The following is a 24,043-nucleotide window of genomic DNA, read 5'->3' as shown; positions in this document are numbered from 1 at the left end:
CTACTGAAGGACGAGTATGTATGAGCAACTGACAGACCAAATGAGGCTACTGCAGGACAAGTATGTATGAGCAACTGACAGACCAAATGAGGCTACTGAAGGACAAGTATGTATGAGCAACTGACAGACCAAATGAGGCTACTGCAGGACAAGTATGTATGAGCAACTGACAGACCAAAGGAAGCTACTGCAGGACAAGTATGTATGAGCAACTGACAGACCAAATGAGGCTACTGCAGGACAAGTATGTATGAGCAACTGACAGACCAAATGAAGCTACTGCAGGACAAGTATGTATGAGCAACTGACAGACCAAATGAAGCTACTGAAGGACGAGTATGTATGAGCAACTGACAGACCAAATGAGGCTACTGCAGGACAAGTATGTATGAGCAACTGACAGACCAAATGAAGCTACTGAAGGACGAGTATGTATGAGCAACTAACAGACCAAATGAAGCTACTGCAGGACAAGTATGTATGAGCAACTGACAGACCAAATGAAGCTACTGCAGGACAAGTATGTATGAGTAACTGACTGACCAAATGAGGCTACTGAAGGACAAGTATGTATGAGCAACTGACAGACCAAATGAGGCTACTGCAGGACAAGTATGTATGAGCAACTGACAGACCAAATGAGGCTACTGAAGGACAAGTATGTATGAGCAACTGACAGACCAAATGAAGCTACTGCAGGACAAGTATGTATGAGCAACTTACAGACCAAATGAGGCTACTGCAGGACAAGTATGTATGAGCAACTGACAGACCAAATGAAGCTACTGCAGGACAAGTATGTATGAGCAACTGACAGACCAAATGAAGCTACTGCAGGACAAGTATGTATGAGCAACTGACAGACCAAATGAAGCTACTGAAGGACGAGTATGTATGAGCAACTGACAGACCAAATGAGGCTACTGCAGGACAAGTATGTATGAGCAACTGACAGACCAAATGAGTCTACTGAAGGACAAGTATGTATGAGCAACTGACAGACCAAATGAAGCTACTGCAGGACAAGTATGTATGAGCAACTGACAGACCAAATGAAGCTACTGCAGGACAAGTATGTATGAGCAATTGACAGACCAAATGAAGCTACTGCAGGACAAGTATGTATGAGCAACTGACAGACCAAATGAAGCTACTGCAGGACAAGTATGTATGAGCAACTGACAGACCAAATGAGGCTACTGCAGGACAAGTATGTATGAGCAACTGACAGACCAAATGAGGCTACTGCAGGACAAGTATGTATGAGCAACTGACAGACCAAATGAAGCTACTGCAGGACAAGTATGTATGAGCAACTGACAGACCAAATGAGGCTACTGCAGGACAAGTATGTATGAGCAACTGACAGACCAAATGAGGCTACTGCAGGACAAGTATGTATGAGCAACTGACAGACCAAATGAGGCTACTGCAGGACAAGTATGTATGAGCAACTGACAGACCAAATGAAGCTACTGCAGGACAAGTATGTATGAGCAACTGACAGACCAAATGAGGCTACTGCAGGACAAGTATGTATGAGCAACTGACAGACCAAATGAAGCTACTGCAGGACAAGTATGTATGAGCAACTGACAGACCAGATGAAGTTACTGCAGGACAAGTATGTATGAGCAACTGACAGACCAAATGAAGCTACTGCAGGACAAGTATGTATGAGCAACTGACAGACCAAATGAAGCTACTGCAGGACAAGTATGTATGAGCAACTGACAGACCAAATGAAGCTACTGAAGGACAAGTATGTATGAGCAACTGACAGACCAAATGAAGCTTCTGCAGGACAAGTATGTATGAGCAACTGACAGACCAAATGAGGCTACTGCAGGACAAGTATGTATGAGCAACTGACAGACCAAATGAGGCTACTGCAGGACAAGTATGTATGAGCAACTGACAGACCAAATGAAGCTTCTGCAGGACAAGTATGTATGAGCAACTGACAGACCAAATGAAGCTACTGAAGGACGAGTATGTATGAGCAACTGACAGACCAAATGAAGCTACTGCAGGACAAGTATGTATGAGCAACTGACAGACCAAATGAAGCTTCTGCAGGACAAGTATGTATGAGCAACTGACAGACCAAATGAGGCTACTGAAGGACAAGTATGTATGAGCAACTGACAGACCAAATGAGGCTACTGCAGGACAAGTATGTATGAGCAACTGACAGACCAAATGAGGCTACTGCAGGACAAGTATGTATGAGCAATTGACAGACCAAATGAAGTTACTGCAGGACAAGTATGTATGAGCAACTGACAGACCAAATGAAGCTACTGAAGGACGAGTATGTATGAGCAACTGACAGACCAAATGAAGCTACTGCAGGACAAGTTTGTATGAGCAACTGACAGACCAAATGAAGCTACTGCAGGACAAGTATGTATGAGCAACTGACAGACCAAATGAGGCTACTGCAGGACAAGTATGTATGAGCAACTGACAGACCAAATGAAGCTACTGCAGGACAAGTATGTATGAGCAACTGACAGACCAAATGAAGCTACTGCAGGACAAGTATGTATGAGCAACTGACAGACCAAATGAAGCTACTGCAGGACAAGTATGTATGAGCAACTGACAGACCAAATGAGGCTACTGAAGGACAAGTATGTATGAGCAACTGACAGACCAAATGAAGCTACTGCAGGACAAGTATGTATGAGCAACTGACAGACCAAATGAAGCTACTGCAGGACAAGTATGTATGAGCAACTGACAGACCAAATGAGGCTACTGAAGGACAAGTATGTATGAGCAACTGACAGACCAGATGAAGCTACTGAAGGACGAGTATGTATGAGTAACTGACAGACCAAATGAAGTTACTGCAGGACAAGTATGTATGAGCAACTGACAGACCAAATGAAGCTACTGCAGGACAAGTATGTAATCAGGAGACCATTCCAGTAACTGAGTAACAAGCTGTAAGCCTGGACTGATGCTGTTAGCCTGGACTGATGCTGTAAGCCTGGACTGATGCTCGCAAAATTATATTTTTGAGCCTAACTCTGGGAAAAATGGGTATAATTGAGTCGCGTTCTGAGAAAACTTGGCATAATGCATGTGTGTAAAGTGTTGTCCCAGATTAGCCTGTGCAGTGTGCACAGGCTAATCAGGGACGACATTTTCTGCCTAAATTGGATTTTTTCTAAGAAGAGACTTCATTTAAACACAAAATGTCATAAGAGCGGAAAGTGTCGTCCCTTAATAGCCTGTGCGGATTGGCTAATCTAAGACAATACTTTACGCACATGCATTATTCCCAGTTTTCTCAGAACACAACTCAATTCATGTGAGTAAAGTGTTGTCCCAGAACTGCACATCTTTTCTGGGCCAATTCAAAGACCTAGGCTCAATTATGTTTAAAAAAAAAAGAATGCAACAGATTGACAAATGATAAAGAAGTCCAGAATTTATTGAAAGGGTCCTTAAAAGGATATGACTAGTTGCAATGTCCTGATTATGCACTATTGTCACTGATCCTTCTTGTCCCTGCAGGGTGTCAAGGGCAGAGCGTGACAGTAGCCAGAAGAGGTCCCTACTGGAGGACCAGAGGTCAAGGGTCAAACAGGCACTGGAGACAGCCAAGGCAGACGCTGACTCTCTGGTACACATGGTCTTATATACTGACATTCCCCTGAGCTACTGGTGTTGAACTTTTTAGCTTACCATAGCACAATATGCTCTTTGCAAGCATTTGTGTTCACCTTTTGTACTTTGTTTGTTGTTGGTCATTCATTGTCCATTGTTAAATTTACCATGTTGACATTCTACAGGCTATATTTATTACCCAATCTTCATGAAATATAAGAATAAGAATATTGGTCCCATTAATATGTTTGTCTAGTTAAAAAGTGAGTCATATGCAGTCAAAAGCTAGGCGAGTGTCACATGAATTGAAAAGCTTATGAACACTAGCAGGCTTAGTTTTTGCTCAATCCTTAAGAAACATGCTCATAACATTTTTTCTAATTGGGTAGAAAATGGTTCTGGTTATTTGATAAACATGGCTGCCAAGGGGCAGGGTAATTTTCTTTAAATGGCTATAGTGAAACCTTATTAACACTCAGGAAGTCACTTTTTTAGTCCAGACTTTATGAAACTTGCTCTGAACATTTGTGGAAATCAAATTTATTCTTTGGTCCAAAATATTTTTGCTTTAAAAAAAAACCTGGCTTCTAGTTGGCGGGATAGTTTAAAATACACATTCATTGTTTCTGCCTTGTGTCGTACAATCTGGAATGTTTTTTGGCATAATTTAAAATGGATGCCAAGTGTGATAACCAGCCAATTTGTTTTGCTTCAGTCTCTTCAGAGTTTTTGCCCTTTATTTAAGAACTTAGTTCTCTAAAAAGTTATCTTTTTCATTTAGTTATTACTGTCGAAGATTATGAAGAAAAACTGTTTTTCATATTTTGCATTTATATTTTTAGAAAGATTTGTTTCTACTTGGTCATCATTGTTGCAATTTTCTTTGAGAAACCTTGCAAAACTTATTTTTATTTGTTTAGTGGATTGCTGATTTTGTCTTCCTAAGCCTCTCTCAATTATTCAGTTCATGAAGTAATTTAAGATGTTTACAGACTAAAGATGCATATAATAATAGAAAGTTGTACATCAATATTGGATTAAAATTGCTGGTACCCCAAACAAAATTAAGTTCTAAATTTATATGCAAATAAATGTGAACAAACCTATGTGGGTTTATTTAAATTGTTTCAGAAATTTCTAAAATCTCTTTACAATTAAATTTGTGTAAATTATAGTGTTTCTTTTGCAGTTTGAGTGGCAAGCGCTCCTTTTCAAAACTGTTAAATGTGTTATGTCCTGTTTACAGGAACAGCTGGAGACGAGAACCAAACTACTGCAGGACGCCAATGATAAACAGAAAATACAGGTGCAGTGTTCACTTACATATTTTATATTATTATACCTCACTTTTATTCACAATGCTAAACTCCCATAGGCCATCGTGACATAGAAATACTGTCAGACCCAGCGGGAATGAATTTACTGTCCCAAAAATACTGTCTCCCGCTACCTTGGTAATCACGTGCCACCAGCGGAAAAAAAATTACTGTCCAAAAAATACTGTATCCCGCTGCCATAGCAACCACGTGCGAAATGTTTGAAAAATATACTGTCCCATTTGCGCATGCGCAGTACGCAGTTTTGCATTTCCGTTTTATTTGGATAATTTATATATCGATTTCAGCTGAAACTGTGCTGTACAATAGATAAATGCCATTATTTTAGCATTGACTGGAGCCATAAAAAAATTCAATTTAGTATAAACGTTTTCCGATTTTGGACGACAAATTTAAGGACGCACAGAACGTGTTTTTAATATTCTGTTATGGGTATGCCGTGTGTGATCCGATGCATCAATGGCGCCTATGTTAAAATCATTTCTCCGAGAACAGGGAACGACAAAAGTACAAACAACAAGCAAAACGCGTTCGAAATAGTATCTTACCTTTAAAATCCATAAATAATCTATTTAAGTCAATGATTGACGATTGTACATCAAGGGTCTTTAATAATTAGTTTAGCATAATTAAATTAAGACCCTTATGCCATCCTATTACAGTATTACTATATTCAAATGAGTTTATGAACATGATAAACTTTCTTCTTCGTCACACGCTGCGTCATGTACTCTATATTCATTCTTGCTGTTCAAATGAACCGGAGCAGTTTATGAAATAATAGCCGTTTGTAAACTCGGTTGCATTTGCAGATTTCTGCATACAAACATATGTTTAAACTTGCACAATGTTTTATTTGTCTATAGTTAATGCTCTTATTGTACACGAAAATAATTTAATATATAAATACACAAAGAATGGAAACCAATTCATTACACAACGGATAAGTTAGTGTATGATACCCGTGTACAAAATGGCACATTCCGAATTCCAGTGTGGTGCTATTTTTACCATCTTATACTTTACACATCTCTATGCCGGTGGTTAAATTCAACTTTGCGTGGTGAGGTTACGTAGCGGTATATCGTGTTTATACAATCGAGTTACTTTGAAGGTTACTAAACCTGAATAATTGCAAACTTACCAAGGTTTGAAAGTTACTGAGCGGTAACTTTAACCAGCTTTTATACAATTGGGTGCTGAACCACTCAATATATTAATTGTTGTTCATTGCTGAAATTAAATGCAATTATTGAATATTAAAATTGTTTATGATTCATATAAATTGCTCCTGTTTGAATAGTTTGTTCGGTATAATAAAATAAATATTACATGTCTGACAGGGTGACAGTAAATTTGTCAACTTTCGGAAAAATACTGTCAACCTTGGCTTCGCCTCGGTTGACAGTATTTCCTCAAGTTGACAAATTTACTGTCACCCTGTCAGACATGTAATATTTATATACTGTACCTTTCCTCTGATTTGAGAAGGCACATTACATTTAACCCACTCAGAAGCAAAGTGAAAATGGCTATGTGCAAACAGCATAAAACCAGAACAGCCTGCTAGTAACTCAGGTTCAGGTTTAAGGCTGCTCATAGGTATCTACGGTTTGGAAATGAAGTGATTCAAATTTGAATTAGTAAGAAAGGTCTTTAAATAAATGTAACTTTCTGAAAGACTACAAATGCGTCAAAATACGTGTCTAAGTGGTAAAGGGTTAATTAGCCAAAAACAAGCAATTTGCCTCTGAAGTTTTAAAGGACATAGGTGATTTTTTACATGTGTTTAAAAGACCTTTGTCATGGAAAGTTGGCACTTTAAAGGGGCCTTTTCACAGATTTTGGCATTTTTTAACTTATTCATTAAATGCTTTATATTGATAAATATAAACATTGGATCGTAAAAGCTTCAGTAAAAAATCAAGAATAAAATCAAAAAAGGAAAAGAACATTGCCCGGAGCAGGTTTCGAACCAGTGACCCCTGGAGTCCTGCCAGAGTCCTGAAGTAAAAACGCTTTAGCCTACTGAGCTATTCCGCCGAGTACACAAACTGAACGTATTTTATACCTTATATAAGCAATCTTCGTAGTTTCACAAAATTTAACGACAAAAACAGAACTCTCCGAATTATTCAATCGTTTCGCGTTGCAACGCTTTATAATTTTGAGGTTTTAAAATCGTCAAAAGATGCATATTATGGCTATATTAGACCATGGTAAATGTTCAGTATTACTGTTTCCTCACAAATATCATAACTAAAACGAAAATTTGCGAATCTGAAACAACTTTTTTCAATTTTGTCAATTTACCAAAGCGTGAAAAGATCCCTTTAAAGTTCACTTTAATTATACTCTTCCTGACTGGGCAGACTAGAGCAGTTGAAATAATGCTGTGATACAGATCCTAGGACCAAAGGGTTGATCAGTCACCCATCCAAATAACTTGTGAGGGGATTGCTTGTGAGGGGATTGCTTGTGAGGGGATTGCTCGTGAGGGGATTGCTTGTGAGGGGATTGCTCGTGAGGGGATTGCTTGTGAGGGGATTGCTTGTGATGGGATTGCTCGTGAGGGGATTGCTTGTGAGGGGATTGCTTGTGATGGGATTGCTTGTGAGGGGATTGCTTGTGAGGGGATTGCTTGTGATGGGATTGCTTGTGAGGGGATTGCTTGTGATGGGATTGCTTGTGAGGGGATTGCTTGTGATGGGATTGCTTGTGAGGGGATTGCTTGTGATGGGACTGCTTGTGAGGGGATTGCTTGTGAGGGGATTGCTCGTGAGGGGATTGCTCGTGAGGGGATTGCTTGTGATGGGATTCCTTGTGAGGGGATTGCTTGTGATGGGATTGCTTGTGATGGGATTGCTCGTGAGGGGATTGCTTGTGATGGGATTGCTTGTGAGGGGATTGCTCGTGAGGGGATTGCTTGTGAGGGGATTGCTTGTGATGGGATTGCTTGTGAGGGGATTGCTTGTGAGGGGATTGCTCGTGAGGGGATTGCTTGTGAGGGGATTGCTCGTGAGGGGATTGCTTGTGATGGGATTGCTTGTGAGGGGATTGCTCGTGAGGGGATTGCTTGTGAGGGGATTGCTCGTGAGGGGATTGCTCAGTCTCTCTTTCCTCTGTTTGATTAGAGTAGGAGTGTCAAGTGATTTTTTCATGCAAAATCGGGTCAAGTAATCGGCGCCCATTCCTAAAGGAAAAAAGTATATAATAGGAGCTAAATATTCCCAATGGAAGGTTTCCAAGAAAATAATATTTTTTTCTTAAATATTTTGTTCATCTCCCTTCCAAATAAGTTCAACCTTAGTAAATATAATACGGAAAAATCTTGTATTCTCAATTTTGAAGAATTTTTAGCAAAACAACAACACAAATTTCCCAATTTAAGTCAAAACGCCCCGAATTTTCCAAATCCAAAGGGACCCGGCCCCATTGCCAAAATGGTGAAGAAAAAAAACCACTGCCAGTTGTTATTTATTGGCATGAGTATATGCACTAAGTACTGAAAAACAACCTAAATCAGGAAAATTGTAAGTAGGTAAAACTACTGTGTTATGGTCTTCAAATACTGTTGAAAGAAGCATAAACACATTGAAAACAAACCAACATACTTGCTTTAACTAGCTATAGGTTTTGTGTAATATGCTTAAGTAATGCCCGTTTCCAACCGATTAATTTCTACAATTGGATCATTACAAGCACAAGTGACTAGCTCTAGTAATTATCCCCCGCCGTAGGCGGAGGGATATTGTTTTGGCGTTGTCCGTCCGGTTGGCACTTTTGTGTCCGGAGCCATATCTTGGAAGTGCTTTGGCGGATTTCATTGAAACTTGGTATGAGTATATATATGGATAAGAGGATGATGCACGCCAAATGGCATTGTACACCGTCTGTTAATAACGGAGTTATGACCCTTTGTATCTTGAAAAAATGCTTTTTTGTGTCCGGAGCCATATCTTAGAAGTACTTTGGCGGATTTCATTGAAACTTGGTATGAGTATACATATGGATAAGAGGATGATGCACGCCAAATGGCATTGTACACCATCGGTTAATAACGGAGTTATGGCCCTTTGTATCTCATAAAAATGCTTTTTTGAGTGTCAAATATAACACTTTTGTGTCCAGAAGCATATTGGCGGGGGATATCAATTCAACCAATTTGCTTGTTATCAACACTAGTCTTTGCTACCTTTGCTTGGCTTAAAGAAATGTTGTCATATTGTTCTGTTGGTTTGGTGATACATTAAGATTTTCAAATAAGCTCCACTCCAAATGTTCCTGATGGTCATTCATTCACACAACTGTGGGCTGTACAAGGGGATTTTAACTCATTATACCCCCACAAACGAAGTTTAGGGGGGTATATCGGAGTGAACTTGTCTGTCAGTCGGTCTGTCGGTCGGTCTGTCTGTCGGTCGGTCCGTATTGTATTAATTGTCCGCTCTCTAGTTCAAGTAGTTTTCATCCAATCTTCACCAAACTTGGTCAGAAGTTGTATCTACATGATGTCTAAGCCAAGTATGAACATGGGCCTTGCCGGGTCAAAAACTAGGTCACAGGGTCACTAAGTGCGTTTTAAACATTCAGCATGTTGTCCGCTCTCTAATTCAAGTAGTTTTCATCCGATCTTCACCAAATTTGGTCAGAAGTTGAATCTAGATGATCTTAAGGCCAAGTTCGAACATGGGCCTTGCAGGGTCAAAAACTAGGTCACGGGGTCACTTAGTGCATTTTAAGCATTCAGCATGTTGTCCGCTCTCTAATTCAAGTAGTTTTCATCAGATCTTCACCAAATTTGGTCAGAAGTTTTATCCAGATGATCTCTAGGCCCAGTTTGCACCTGGGCCAGGCCAGGCAAAAAACTAGGTCACGGGGTCACTTAGTGCCGTTTTTAACATTCAGCATGGTGTCTGTTCTCTAATTCAAGTAGTTTTTATCCGATCTTCACCAAACTTGGTCATAAGTTGTATCTAGATGATCTTAAGGCCAAGTTCGAACATGGGCCATGCCAGGTCAAAAACTAGGTCACGGGGTCACTTAGTGCGTTTTAAACATTTAGCATGGTGTCTACTGTTTTTTTGTGAAGACAACATGCTAAATATTCTGTGTCAATGCGGCATGTGATGGTATTCGTCACATCTGTGACAAAGCTCTAGTTTTTTTTCATATGGGATTCTCAAAATATACACTGTTTAAGAAGATAATTTTTCAACCACACTAATTTTAGCTGGGCTGTTCTTAGAGAAAACCCGAGGTATTGTCATAGCCAGCTCGTCGTGTCGTGTCCGCCGTCCGCGTCGTGCTAAAACCTTAACATTTTGTCAAGGTTTTGAACATTGGCTCTTGAAAGTGCTTCAACCTACAACTTTGAAACTTGATATGTAGATGCACCTTGAGGAGTTCTACATGGCACACCCATTTTGGGGTCACTAGGTCAAAGGTCAAGGTCACTGTGACCTCTAAAAAAAAATAATCTGACAAGCTTTCATCTATTTAAAACTGTACCCGCAGCCAAGTGTGGCACCCGTTATTTGGTGCTCTTGTTTTTTATTTGCAATGATACCACATGTTATGTGGGTTTCATTTTAATTGTGGTTATGAAAATATTAAACTTATGTTCTACATTGTATGAGATATTTTTAATGTGTTAACATGTTATGCATTGCATAAGGTGATTTGATTACATTGTTTATTTACTGGAATTTGGAATACTAGTATGTTAATGTGCATTCACAGATTATTGTTAGTTGTCATGTATTCTGGAAAACCTGTTATGTAATCATGGGATTGCCTGTTCATGGTTTTCCAGAGAAAGCTTTCTCTATAGGCTAGGTAGCAATTGTGCTGCTTCATACAAAAACGGGTCTTATGCCATATGCGTCCAGTGTTGCTCTGGACCAACCTTAGACAGTACAACAGGTTACTGCCCTATCGTTGTAATATTTATAAGGATAGACTTAGAATACAAGAATAGCAGGCTTGCTGAGTTGTTGCTTTATTTGTACCTACCTTATATTGTACTAAACGATAGGGTAGTAACCTGTTTTTCCATGTAACATACCTAGAAATCAAATATCCATGTGGTATGATAAAAAATAATATCACATGTCAATGATGCCAAAGATTCTTAATAAAACGTTCAAACCAAACATTTAATTTTCAAAGCATGACCATTAGCTTACATTAAGCTGTGTATTTGTGTTGTCATTTTTAATTGTTCGTTTTATTCTGAGCATCTTTTGCTAGTTATAGTACCCTTAAATTACTTAGTCATTACCATACTTTGTGTGAAGATTGTAAGCGCACCAGTCCAATGTCTCATATGGATACTATAACTGATGTACCAGTCCAATGTCTCATATGGATACTATAACTGATGTATTACAATGACATTTTACCACTTAAGCTTCAGGGATAACTGAGCTTAATTATTGTGCTTACAGTGTCATCCCAGATCAGCCTGTGCAGTCCTCACAGGTTAATCAGGGACGACACACTCCGCATAGATTGGATTTAAATTGAGAAACCACTTCCTTTAAACAAAAAATTCCTTAAAAGCGAAAAGTGTCGTTCCTTATTAGCCTGTGGGAACTGCACAGGCTAATCTGGAACAGCACTTTACACACATGCATGTAGCCCAGTTTTCACAGAGCACGGCTTGTACGGTATCTCATGTTTCAGATTGACTCCTACAAGAAGCGTCTTGGAGCTGTGACCAGAGAGAAAAGGGATTATGAAGAGAGGTTTCTCAAGTTGACGGCTGATATTGAAAAGAAGGTAGCACTAAACATCTGTATTAACTTTCATTCGTCCACCTTGATTGTGCTGTGCTTTTCTTCCTAATCTTCTGTCCCTTCATCGCTTTCTATAACAAACTCTAGTTTATTGATTGATTTTTTATTTTCTATAACACTGGTTTCTAAGACTGTAGCACTTAATTTTGAGAAAAATTTTGAGAAAAAATTAACTGCTTTAAGATTTGTTATAAGACTCAAAAACATTTACCTTGGGTGTTAATTAAAAGTTTGGGAGGCGAGGGGGGGGGGGCTGTTTTAATGGTTCATTTAAAAATTTAACAAAGACTTTTTATGATTGATAAGAGGAAATTTTCATTTAAGCACTTGCAAGGCACCTAAGTGCAAATTACACAGCATTAATTCATATATTTAGGAGAGGTTGTTTTTCAAACATGAATGTAAAGATTACCTTGAACATTTAACCAAAGATAAATTGAAAATAGGCATTTTACAATTTACCACTTTACCCTTTCGCACTTACAAGCAACATGAAAAGGGCAACCAGCATAATACCAGAAAGCAAGTAACTCATCCTCTGTTCAGGTTTTATGCTGTTTGCTGCTTATCAGTACCTTATGGTTGGAAATGAAGCCTTAAAAACTAAAACTAGTAAAAATGGACTCTAATTCAATTTGCTTTTGTTAGGGACTACAAACTCATTAAAATGGGTATTTGAGTGGTGAAGGATGAACAAGTTAAAAATTCCGAATTCATGTGTGTCATCCACACAGGCTAATCAAGGACAACACTTTCCCCTGAAACTTGATCTAAGCTAAAAAGATACTTCCTTTAACCCTTACCCCCATAAGAAGCAAAGTTAAAATTACTATTGCAACCAGCATAAAACCAGAACAGCCTGAGAGTAACTCGCAGTCTGTTCAGGTTTTATGCTGTTTGCTGCTCATGAATATATAATGGTTGGAAATGAAGCCTTTAAAACTTGAATCTAGTAAGAAAGGTCTTTTATAAAATTTAACTTAACAAATGTGTACAAATATGAATCTAAGTGGTAAAGGGTTAAACAAAAATACAATTAAAGTAGGAAACCTATCTAAATTCTCCTGCTCAATCCCTCGTATTCTCTCTCTGTTTTACAGAACAAGTTGCTTCTGGAGAGCCAATCCAGGCGTCAGGAGGCGGAGACCTCGCTGGTAACCATGGAGACTCTTGCAACCCAGCAGATGAAGAGTCTGGCGCGGGAGAGTGAGGATGCCCTGGAGACAGCTAAGGACAAACTGCGTGAGATACACGAGATACTGCAGGCCTACCAACGCTTTGTCAGGGTATGTGACCCCACCATAGTGTATATGTACACTAGATACTGCAGGCCTACCAACACTTTGTCAGCGTATGTGACCCCACCATAGTGTATATGTACACGAGATACTGCAGGCCTACCAACGCTTTGTCAGGGTATGTGACCCCACCATAGTGTATATGTACACGAGATACTGCAGGCGTACCAACGCTTTGTCAGGGTATGTGACCCCACCATAGTGTATATGTACACGAGATACTGCAGGCGTACCAACGCTTTGTCAGGGTATGTGACCCCACTATAGTGTATATGTACACGAGATACTGCAGGCCTACCAACGCTTTGTCAGGGTATGTGACCCCACCATAGTGTATATGTACACGAGATACTGCAGGCGTACCAACGCTTTGTCAGGGTATGTAGTGTGGACGGAGTTGATATCAGAAGAATGGAAATGATGGAAAATAGATAATTGATACTTCTTATATTTATTTTGGGAAGAAATTTCTTTTGATGGTGTGTATATATGAGCCTTGCTTTGGGAAAACTGGGCTTAATAAAGATTAGCCTGTTCATTTTGTACAATATCAAGGGCGACACATTCCGCCTAAAGTAGAATTTTGCTAACATCAGACTTCCCTTAAACAAGTGTTGAAAGTGTTGTCCCTGATTAGCAGACTTCACAGGCTAATCTGTAACAACATTTTACACACATTCATTAAGCCCCATTTTCCTATAGCAATTCTGATATGATTCAGCAGTGTCTGAAATGTGCTTTATGGATATCTGTGTTGTTAAGCATGCTTAAGTGCACCGACAACGCAATTATTAACTCAAGAGAATGTTTTATGTAATAAATGAAATGAATCTGATCTTAGAATTTGTAGTTATTCTTTCTGTTTATGGAAATCTACATTGGTTGTCACAATACTAGACTATGGGTATTGAAATAGCTTGCAGTATAATTATCATGATCACAGCAGCAATTTTATTAATATATTGAGATTTTTGCAGTTAATAGATCAATATGTGAAGAACCACCAAAAAGTGAAATTGTGTCAGGCTTTCAAAAGATTGAGCAAGAAAAAGTTTGTAACTGGATCACATGGTGTAAAAACTAGGTCACTTGGGCAGAATTCAAGAAAAAGCTTGTGAACAGTCTTGAAAACACATTTATTGCCCAATCTTTTTGAAATTTGTACTGAGCATTTATTCTAGTGATTTATATGCCAAGGGAGATAATATTGAAAAACATAGCCACCATGGGGGTGGGGAGGGCAGTTTTCCTCAGATTGCTTTAATAAAACCGTTTGAACACTTATGAAATCACATGTGTTTTCAAATCATATTGAAACATTCTAGGATTTAAAAAGAATAAATTTTATAAAATCTTGCCTGGGTTAGAAAATGACTGTGGTTTGTTCAAAAACATGGCGTCCAGTGTTTGGGTAGTCATATTGTGAGACCTAGTGAACCCTTGTTCAGAACATTTAAGATCCTTGGCGTCTGAGATAAGCGCCTTACTGCCTTTGGTCCTCTTATATTGGCATATTCCAAACTACTTAACAACGCTAAAGTACGCCATTAAAACTAAGAAAAAACGCATGTTTTCAGAATCTTGCTGGGGAGATTGTACGTCGAACACAACAGACTCGTGCAGACCTGAGGGATCAGGAGACGCGGCGTGGGGTCAGTGACCGGGAGAACGCGAGCCTGCGTGCTGCCCAGGACCTGGCCAGGGACATCCTCAACCTGAGCCAGTCTGACCTGGATGAGATCATGAGTGCAGATGGCGACCATAACAAACTGGTGAGCAGTGTGCAAAACAGTCACCGTCTCTGAAGTTTGAGTGCATAAAACTGTCACTGTAGTTTGAGTGAATAAAACTGTCTCTGTAGTTTGAGTGCATAAAACTGTCACTGTAGTTTGAGTGCATAAAACTGTCACTGTAGTTTGAGTGCATAAAACTGTCTCTGTAGTTTGAGTGCATAAAACTGTCACTGTAGTTTGAGTGCATAAAACTGTCACTGTAGTTTGAGTGCATAAAACTGTCACTGTAGTTTGAGTGAATATAACCTTCACTGCAGTTTGAGTGAATAAAACCTTCACTGTAGTTTGAGTGAATATAACCTTCACTGTAGTTTGAGTGCATAAAACTGTCACTGTAGTTTGAGTGCATAAAACTGTCATTGTAGTTTGAGTGCATAAAACTGTCTCTGTAGTTTGACTGCATAAAACTGTCACTGTAGTTTGACTGCATAAAACTGTCACTGTAGTTTGAGTGCATAAAACTGTCACTGTAGTTTGAGTGATATAACCAGCACTGTAGTTTGAGTGCATAAAACTGTCATTGTAGTTTGAGTGAATATAACCTTCACTGTAGTTTTAGTGCATAAAACTGTCACTGTACTTTGAGTGCATATAACTGTCAATGTAGTTTGAGTGAATATAACCTTCACTGTATTTAAGTGAATAAGACCATCACTGTAGTTTCACTTTGAGTGCAAAAAAAACGTCACTGTAGTTTGAGTGAATAAAACCGTCACTGTAGTTTGAGTGCATAAAACCATCACGGGTAGTTTGAGTGCATAAAACCGTCACTGTAGATTGAGTGCATAAAACCGTCACTGTAGTTTGAGTGCATAAAACCGTCACTGTAGTTTGAGTGCATAAAACCGTCACTGTAGTTTGAGTGCATAAAACCTTCACTGTAGTTTGAGTGCATAAAACTGTCACTGTAGTTTGAGTGCATAAAACTGTCACTGTAGTTTGAGTGCATAAAACTGTCACTGTAGTTTGTCCCTTTAAAGCCTGCAATATATTTAATCTTAAAGAATTTTTATAACATTGTTTACATAAAACTTTTACATGCATCTTTATGACTGCAGATCCCTCTACTGATGGTAGTGTATTTGTATGAACTCTTTAACACTTTAACAATCAGATTTGAAGTGTCTATTGCCCCTTAGAAAATCAAATTAATTGAAGACATTTCTTGCTATATTCATATTTACTAGGCTTCATTTCCAACCTTAAGATATTCTTTAGCAGCAAGCAGCATAAAACCTGAAGAGACTCTAGTTACTCACAGGCTGTTAATTTTTACATTATGCTTACATATGTATCTTTTTAATAACGGATTTATATTGGTTGTAGCAAACATTCTGTATTAAAAAATTCAGCATTTGTCATAAATACATTTCTGCAGTTACTGATTGAATTGTTGCAATGTTGCATATTAGGGTCACTCTGGGAAAATGGGGCTTAATGAGTGTGCACAAAGTGTCATCCCAGATTAGCCTGTGCAGTCCCCACGGGATGAAAAAGTTTTAAAGCACATTTGTCTTATCCAGCACAAAAATGTTGTCCCTGATAAGCCTGTGGAGATTGCACAGGCTAATCTGAGTCGACATTTAGCGCATATGCATTAAGCCCAGTTTTACCATAGCGGAGCTCTATTTGCTTTGCTAAATCAATTGTAGGAAGCTGAGTTGGAGATTGCAAAAAAGAAAGATAAGAAATGGACAAGAAAAGTGGATCGTCTGCAAAACAGCAAGGTATGGTGTAAGAAAGCTATAGACAAATAAAACTGGTAAGTCAAACATCTGGATTGAATATGTTCCCTTTGGAGTCGTAGAAATTGTATGAGAATGCTAATGAATTCTTCATTTCTTATGGAAAATTACACAAATAAGCTTGATAAACAAGTTCTGTTTTTTTATTCGTAAAAAAGAATCATTTTTTTATGCAACCTAAATAATATGTTATATCTATTTAGTCATTTCGATGGTGCCTCATGTAAAAATTGTCAACATTAACCCTTTACCACTTAGATACATATTTTGACATATTTGTAGTCCCTTGGAAAGTTACATTTAATTAAAGACCTTTTTTACTAGATTCAAATTTTAAAGGCTTCATTTCCAACTCTTAGATACTGATGAGTAGCAAACAGCTTAAAACCTGAACAGACTGTGAGTTACTCGCAGGCTGTTCTGGTTTTATGCTGTTTGCACATAGCCATTTTCACTTTGCTTCTGATGGGGAAAGGGTTAAAGTAGATGCACACAAAGCAGCTCAAGGTTTACAAAATGTAAAAGGTCAAAAACAAACTTTTGAATTTAACTTATATCTGTTTTACATAAAAAGTACTTTATGTTATAAGTCACTGAGAGTGTTTCATAATTTGTATGATCTTTGTTACCAGTATTTGGACAATAATGATTTTAATACATAAAAAACGCTCTAAATGCTTATTAATATCTAAATTGGAATATTTTGAACACACATGTATTTCAGGTTTGTAAAATTGGTTAAAAAAGTGTTTATTTTTCTCTTACACTAATCTTTTCATGTATGTGAACACAATAACAAATTTTAACCATAATTTTTACTGAAACTGTTTCATTTAAATTTAGCAATCATATTTGCCTTTATAGGGTTATCATTTAAAAAAATCTGAAAAAATTGATAAGAAAGTAGATCATCTGCAAAATCATGTTTCATGTTTGTAAAGTGTCGTTCCAGATTAGCGTGTGCAGTCCTAAAGGCTAATTAGGTATGACACTTTCAGCCTTAACTGAATTTTTTCACTAAGAAGAGAATTCCTTTATACAAAAAATACCATACAATGGGAAAGTCTTGTCCCTGATTAGTCTGTGTGGACTGCACAGGAAAAATCAGGAAATACACATTCCGCCTTAATTGGATTTTTGCTATGAAGAGACTTCATTAAAACAAAAAATGTCATAAAAGCGGAAAGTGTCGTCCCTGATTAGCCTGTGCGAACTGCACAGGCTAATCTGGGACCACACTTTATGCACAAGCATTATGCCCAGTTTTCTCAGAACACAACTCTGTGAGCCTTGTTGCTGAAAACTGTACTTAAAGCATGTGGGCAGTGGGCAGAGTGTCTTCCCATGTGAGTCTGTAAAGTCCTCACTGGCTTATCAGCCACATTACTTTCCACTCTTATGGAATTTTCTGTTTAAAGGAAGTCTCCTTTTAATGGAAATTCAGTTTAGGTGAAAAGTGTTGTCTTTGATAAATGTGTGCAGACTGCACACGTTATTCTGGGACCAGGAAAAGACTCATACACAATGCAACGCTCGCTTTGGTTTCAGGACGACTTTGCCCTGGCCCTGATGGACGTGTTTCTACAGAAAATTGAAGAGAGGGTTGAGCTAGTGGCCACGCTTCAGGCACACAAACACAGTGCTTTACCAGCCTCGAGTGTGGCCATGACGTAATGCAACATGGGAGGAATCTACCGGTATTGTCTATACACAGGGCCATTCGGAACGGGAGGGCTTTGAATGCGGTGATGGGACTTCAATGATCAAAATAGGCTTAAATGGAACATTTGGATGGAACCGAAGTGTTAAAAGAAGACATTTTGCCTTATATAGACCATATACTTGGTATATTTGGACTGGATGATAAAAAACTTTGGCTTAGCAGGGACAGATAAAGCATTTGGTATATTGGTTGATGTAGATTGAGCATAGAGGTTTAGATGAAAAATTGATATACCTCTGTGATAAATACATTTTATAACAATTTATTAAACATTTGTTCAAACTTGTCTATTAAAGTTTTAGACATACATGGACTTATAAAAGTTAAGCTCCTGATATATAAAGTAATTAAAGTTGTTTAACTCGTATTTAACCCTCTTAAATTAAATTAAAAACCGTTCTTACTATTCAAGTTTTAAAGGGGCCCTTTAAGGTTTGGTAAATTGACAAAATTAAAAAAAGTTTTTTCAGATTCGCAAAATTTCGTTTTTGTTATGATATTTTGTGAGGAAACAGTAATACTGAACATTTACTATGTTCTAAAATAGCCATTAAATGCATCTTTTGACAATTTAAAAACCTTAAAATTATAAAGCATTGTTGCAACGCGAAACGATTGAATAATTTGGAGAGTTCTGTTGTTGTCGTTATATTTTGTGAAACTACGAGGAATGCTTATATAAAGTATAAAATACATCCATCATTGCATGAGCATGAATGGCCGAGTGGTCTAAATGGTAGACTTTTACTCGAGGACACCAGGGGTCAGTGGTTCGAGCCCTGATTTGGTTCCTTTATTATTTTTTTTTAGCTTACCTGTCACGAAGTGACATGGTGAGCTTATGTGACCGTGTGATGTCCGACTTCCGTATGTGCGTGCGTGCGTGTGTGCGTCCGTCAACAATTTGCTTGTGTAGACAGTAGAGGTCACAGTTTTCATCCAATCTTTATGAAATTTGGTCAGAATGTTTATCTTGATGAAATCTGGGTTGGGATTGTATTTGGGTCATCTTGGGTAAAAAAACTAGGTCACTAGGTCAAAAACTAGGTCAAATAATTGAAAAACCTTGTGTAGACTATAGAGGTCACAGTTTTCATCCAATCTTTATCAAATTTTGTCAGAATGTTTATCTTGATGAAATCTGGGTTGGGAATGTATTTGGGTCATCTGAGGTCAAAAACTAGGTCACTAGGTCAAAAACTAGGTCAAATAATAGAAAAACTTTGTGTAGACAATAGAGGTCGCAGTTTTCATCCAATCTTTATGAAATTTGGTCAGGATGTTAATCTTAATGGAATCTGGGTTGGGATTGTATTTGGGTCAACTGGGGTCAAGAACTAGGTCACTAGGTCAAAAACTAGGCAAATAATAGAAAAACCTTGTATAGACAAAAGAGGTCGCAGTTTTCATCCAATCTTTATGAAATGGTCAGAATGTTTATCTTATGAAATCTGGGTTGGGATTGTATTTGGGTCATCTGGGGTCAAAAACTAGGTCACTAGGTCAAAAAAGTAGGTCAAATAATTAAAAAACCTTGTGTAGACAATAGAGGTCGCAGTTTTTATCCAATCTTTATGAAATTTTGTCAGATTGTTTTATCTTGATAAAATCTGGGTTGGGATTGTATTTTGGTCATCTGAGGTCAAAAACTAGGTCACTTGGTCAAATAATAGAAAAACCGTCAACAATGTGTTTGTGTAGATAGTAGAGATCAGTTTTCATCCAATCTTTATGAAATTTGGTCAGATTGTTTATCTTGATAAAAACTGGGTTGGGATTGTATTTGGGTCATCTGGGGTCAAAAACTAGGTCACTAGGTCAAAACTAGGTCACTAGGTCAAATAATAGAAAAACCTTGTATAGACAATAGAGGTCGCAGTTTTCATCCAATCTTTATGAAATATTGTCAGAATGTTTATCTTGATAAAATCTGGGTTGGGATTGTATTTGGGTCATCTTGGGTCAAAAACTATGTCGCAAGGTCAAATAATAGAAAAACCTTGTGTAGACAATAGAGGTCACAGTTTTCATCCAATCTTCATGAAATTTGGTCAGAATGTTTGTCTTGATGAAATCTGGGTTGGGATTGTATTTGGGTCATCTGGGGTCAAAAACTAGGTCAAATAATAGAAAAACCTTGTGTAGGCAATAGAGGTCACAGTTTTTTTTCCAATCTTTATAAAATTTGATCAGAATGTTTATCTTGGTGAAATTTGGGTTGGGATTGTATTTGGGTTACCTGGGGTCAAAAACTAGGTCACTAGGTCAAATATGAGAAAAACCTTGTGTAGACAATAGAGGTCACAGTTTTCATCCAATCTTTATGAAATTTGGTCAGAATGTTTATCTTGATGAAATCTGGGTTGGGATTGTATTTGGTTAGTCAGGTGAGCGATTCAGGGCTATCATGGCCCTCTTGTCTTAATTTATTCTTGATTTTTTACTGGAGCTTTTTTTATAGCATTTAATGACAAACTTCTATACATGCCAAAATAATTGAAAAGGCCCCTCTAAAGGCTTCATTTCCAACCCTAAGATACTGATGAGCAGCAAACATCATAAAACCTGAACATACTGCGAGTTACTCACAGGCTGTTCTGGTTTTATGCTGTTTGCACGTTTTTAATTTGCTTCTGAGTGGGAAAGAGTTAATTGTCTTGTTGAGTGTGGTGGTAGTCTGATATATTGAACCTGAATGCCCCTTTGCAGGCAGCATTATTAAGGTTGTATACAGATAGTGTGTTATTTGTCAGATATAAACTTCAATTGAGGCATCTGCTTTCAGGCTTATGTTAAGATGAAAAAAGCCACATGGCTTATGTGTATCTGCAGTCCAGTTTCACACTGGTAATTCATGTGTGTGGATGCCATCGGAGTTTCTATTGAATAAAATTAATTGCCACTTTCTATATGAGCCTTGTTCTGAGAAAACTGGTCTTATGCATGTGCGTAAAGTGTCATCCCAAATTAGCCTGTGCAGTCCGCATTCAGGGATGACACTGTCCGCACAGGCTAATCAGGGATGACACTGTCCGCACAGGCTAATCAGGGATGACACTGTCCGCTTCTATGGTATTTTTTGTAAAAAGGTAGTCTCTTCTACACGAAAAATCTAGTTAAGGCGGAAAGTGTAGTCCCTGATCTGGGCCGACACTTTATGCACATGCATTTAACCCAGTTTTCTAAGAACGCAACTCAATTGATTGATAGCCTATTTAATATTGTACAGTTTATTTGCATTCATAGTATTGCATTTGCTGATTCCACACAATTCCATGTTCAATTGGAATGGGTCAAAATTACATTTTATAATTTGGTCGCAAAGAAAACATTTCCAAATATTTAAATCAAAGATAATAACAATTCTAGGAGTTGAACATTTCTTTCTTTGCAGTGAAATGATATCACACGTTTCAAATTAGTGACCTGTATTTAAAGACAGTTGCAACACAATTGTACATTTCATTTATAGTATCTTTTGTGTTGATAATGTTACAAACGCAATGAGGCATGACTGTAAAATATTTGAGATCAAAATCAATATATTGTTAATAAAACATAAATTATTATTAGCACATATTTCTACAGAACTACACTGTCATCTATCCTCAATTGCAAATATACAGCAAAGTTCAGTTTAAACAATTATGTGAATGAAAAAATGTCGTTTATTGATGTTTCATTGTATTTAATGCATCAAACTCATTTTGCTGGCACATGCATGCTTAGTACTTCAACCGTCCTGCACTTGCATTCATTGATCTGTGATAACTTTTACATATATATGTAATAAAATGTTACCTGTTCATTTGATATTATCTAATAAGCATTTGTGTATGTACATAACAGAAAATGTGCTTGATTTGTTGCTCATTATTATGATGCATACAGATATGTAATAACGTAGGGTTCAGAACGTGGGCATATTTAGAAACGTGTGCAGATTCTTTTTTATATTTTGTACAAATATATTTTATTTTGAAAAAGAAATGTTGTTGTCTTGTTATGTAATATTACCTTACAATGGTACAAATACCGGCGTTGTTATTGAAATGGATGCGGCCCCATAGTGCTGCATCGACACCGGGCACTAGCGAGCCTTGTGCAAGCCTTGAATTTCGTGGTCAATCACCGGCCAGTGGCAATCGCTACAGATACTGGAATCACGCATACCTAAATACATTAACACCAATCAAAGGAATGGGCGTAAATACGGAGTCTTAATTTACCATTTGACGGCGTTCTAGCAAATTGTGCCATTTTCTTCTGACTTTAAGGAATACATTCCAGAACGCTCGCACTCAAAACATAGCGGTTTTTTCCTGACTGGAAAACTCTGAAAACCGCGGGGTTTAATGCATGTGCGTAAAGTGTTGTCCTAGAATAGCCTATGCAGTCCGCACAGGGACGACACTTTCCGCCCCTGACCGGATTTTTGTTTAGAGAATCTCGGTACTTGCTTTAAACGAACAAATTGCATTAAAGCGGAGAATATCGTCCCTGATTACCGGGGTAGCCTGTGCTGACAGCACATGCGTTAACCCCAGTTTACCAGGATAGCCTGTGCGGGCAGCACATGCATTAACCTCCGTTTACCAGGGTTGCCTGTGCGGACAGCACATGCGTTAACTCCCGTTTACCAGGGTAGCCTGTACGGACAGCACATGCATTTACCCCAGTTTTCCCACAGCGCTGCTCAATTGTACGTAAACAAAGCCGATCAAAGTGTCTAAGTGTAATACAAATGGGAATAACACTTGTTAACTATCTAAGCACAGTCCTTTGAAATATTGTAAGGACCTAAAGCAGCCATCGAAATAGAAAAAAAGTAAATCACTGAACTAGCAACCTTTTTTCACAAATAGATTTAAGAATATAATTCGTAACAAGAAAACTAATTCGTTGTAATATTATTCACCTTTGTGGCAAAAAATATCGACCACGAACCCGCATCTTTATTCTTGTCATGTGTTTATCGTTTTGTGTAGTCATTTCTTTTTTATTTAAGATAGATATTGTTATTGCACTCAACTGTTTTAACATCATTGTTGATAACTGTAGAACAGTTCAGAACAGAACACTTACACCAGTCCAGTGGTCGACTTCACAAGCATAAACAAAAACAACAATCCCAAAGATGTTCCAACATTGATCTTTTTCTCATAACTGTGAGGAGTTTCATGAAATACAAACCAAATGTCATGTACATTTTCCAAGATATTAGTTCTTGACCTATACCTACAGCGTCACTACTGATGATTAAGGGACCACATGCAAAGTAGGGTGGGGGTCTTGCTTTCCTTCACATTTGCGTCACTTTGTCATTCCTTTTCCCTTACACAATGGACTTGTAAACAAGGGTGCGTTTTCACGAAGGCTCGTATTCGAAAACATCAGAAAATGACTAGTTTCCATGGCGATTTTTGTGTTGAGGTATTATTGAACTTAAATGCCTTACGTAAGTTAAAATATATTAAAATGTTGAATCCTGTTTTAAAGAAAGGTTTCTTAAAGATTTGAACTTTTCATTTCTGTAAAATTTCTCTTTGCTTTATTAAGACCCCCCCCCCCCCCCCCTAAACAGTAGTGTTCGATATCAGCATCACAGGTTAACAAGCTGTTTCATGAAGTTTGTAGTCAAACTTTAACTTTTAATGAGACGGCATTAAACAGACTAAATTTTAACAAACATGTTTGTTTAATTTTATAATATACTAAAGAACATG

At 37.9% G+C, this 24,043-nt stretch overlaps 1 protein-coding gene across 2 annotated transcripts in view; it reads left to right on the top strand.

Moving 5' to 3' along the window:
• LOC127877334 (centlein-like) overlaps nt 1-22,307 on the top strand; it is a 113,307-nt gene extending 91,000 nt beyond the window's left edge. For both annotated transcript variants that reach the window (XM_052423071.1, XM_052423070.1), the window contains 7 exons: nt 3,529-3,637; nt 4,868-4,927; nt 11,646-11,741; nt 12,859-13,044; nt 14,634-14,828; nt 16,502-16,576; nt 18,143-22,307. In XM_052423071.1, the coding sequence (XP_052279031.1) occupies nt 3,529-3,637; nt 4,868-4,927; nt 11,646-11,741; nt 12,859-13,044; nt 14,634-14,828; nt 16,502-16,576; nt 18,143-18,268 (847 nt within the window). In that variant the 3' untranslated portion in view covers nt 18,269-22,307. The remainder of the gene's footprint in view (nt 1-3,528; nt 3,638-4,867; nt 4,928-11,645; nt 11,742-12,858; nt 13,045-14,633; nt 14,829-16,501; nt 16,577-18,142) is intronic.
• The last annotated feature ends 1,736 nt before the right edge of the window (nt 22,308-24,043 follow it).

This window comes from Dreissena polymorpha, chromosome 4, assembly GCF_020536995.1.
Source record: "Dreissena polymorpha isolate Duluth1 chromosome 4, UMN_Dpol_1.0, whole genome shotgun sequence".
Classification (NCBI taxonomy): domain Eukaryota; kingdom Metazoa; phylum Mollusca; class Bivalvia; order Myida; family Dreissenidae; genus Dreissena; species Dreissena polymorpha.
This window is presented reverse-complemented; position numbering and strand designations above follow the sequence as displayed.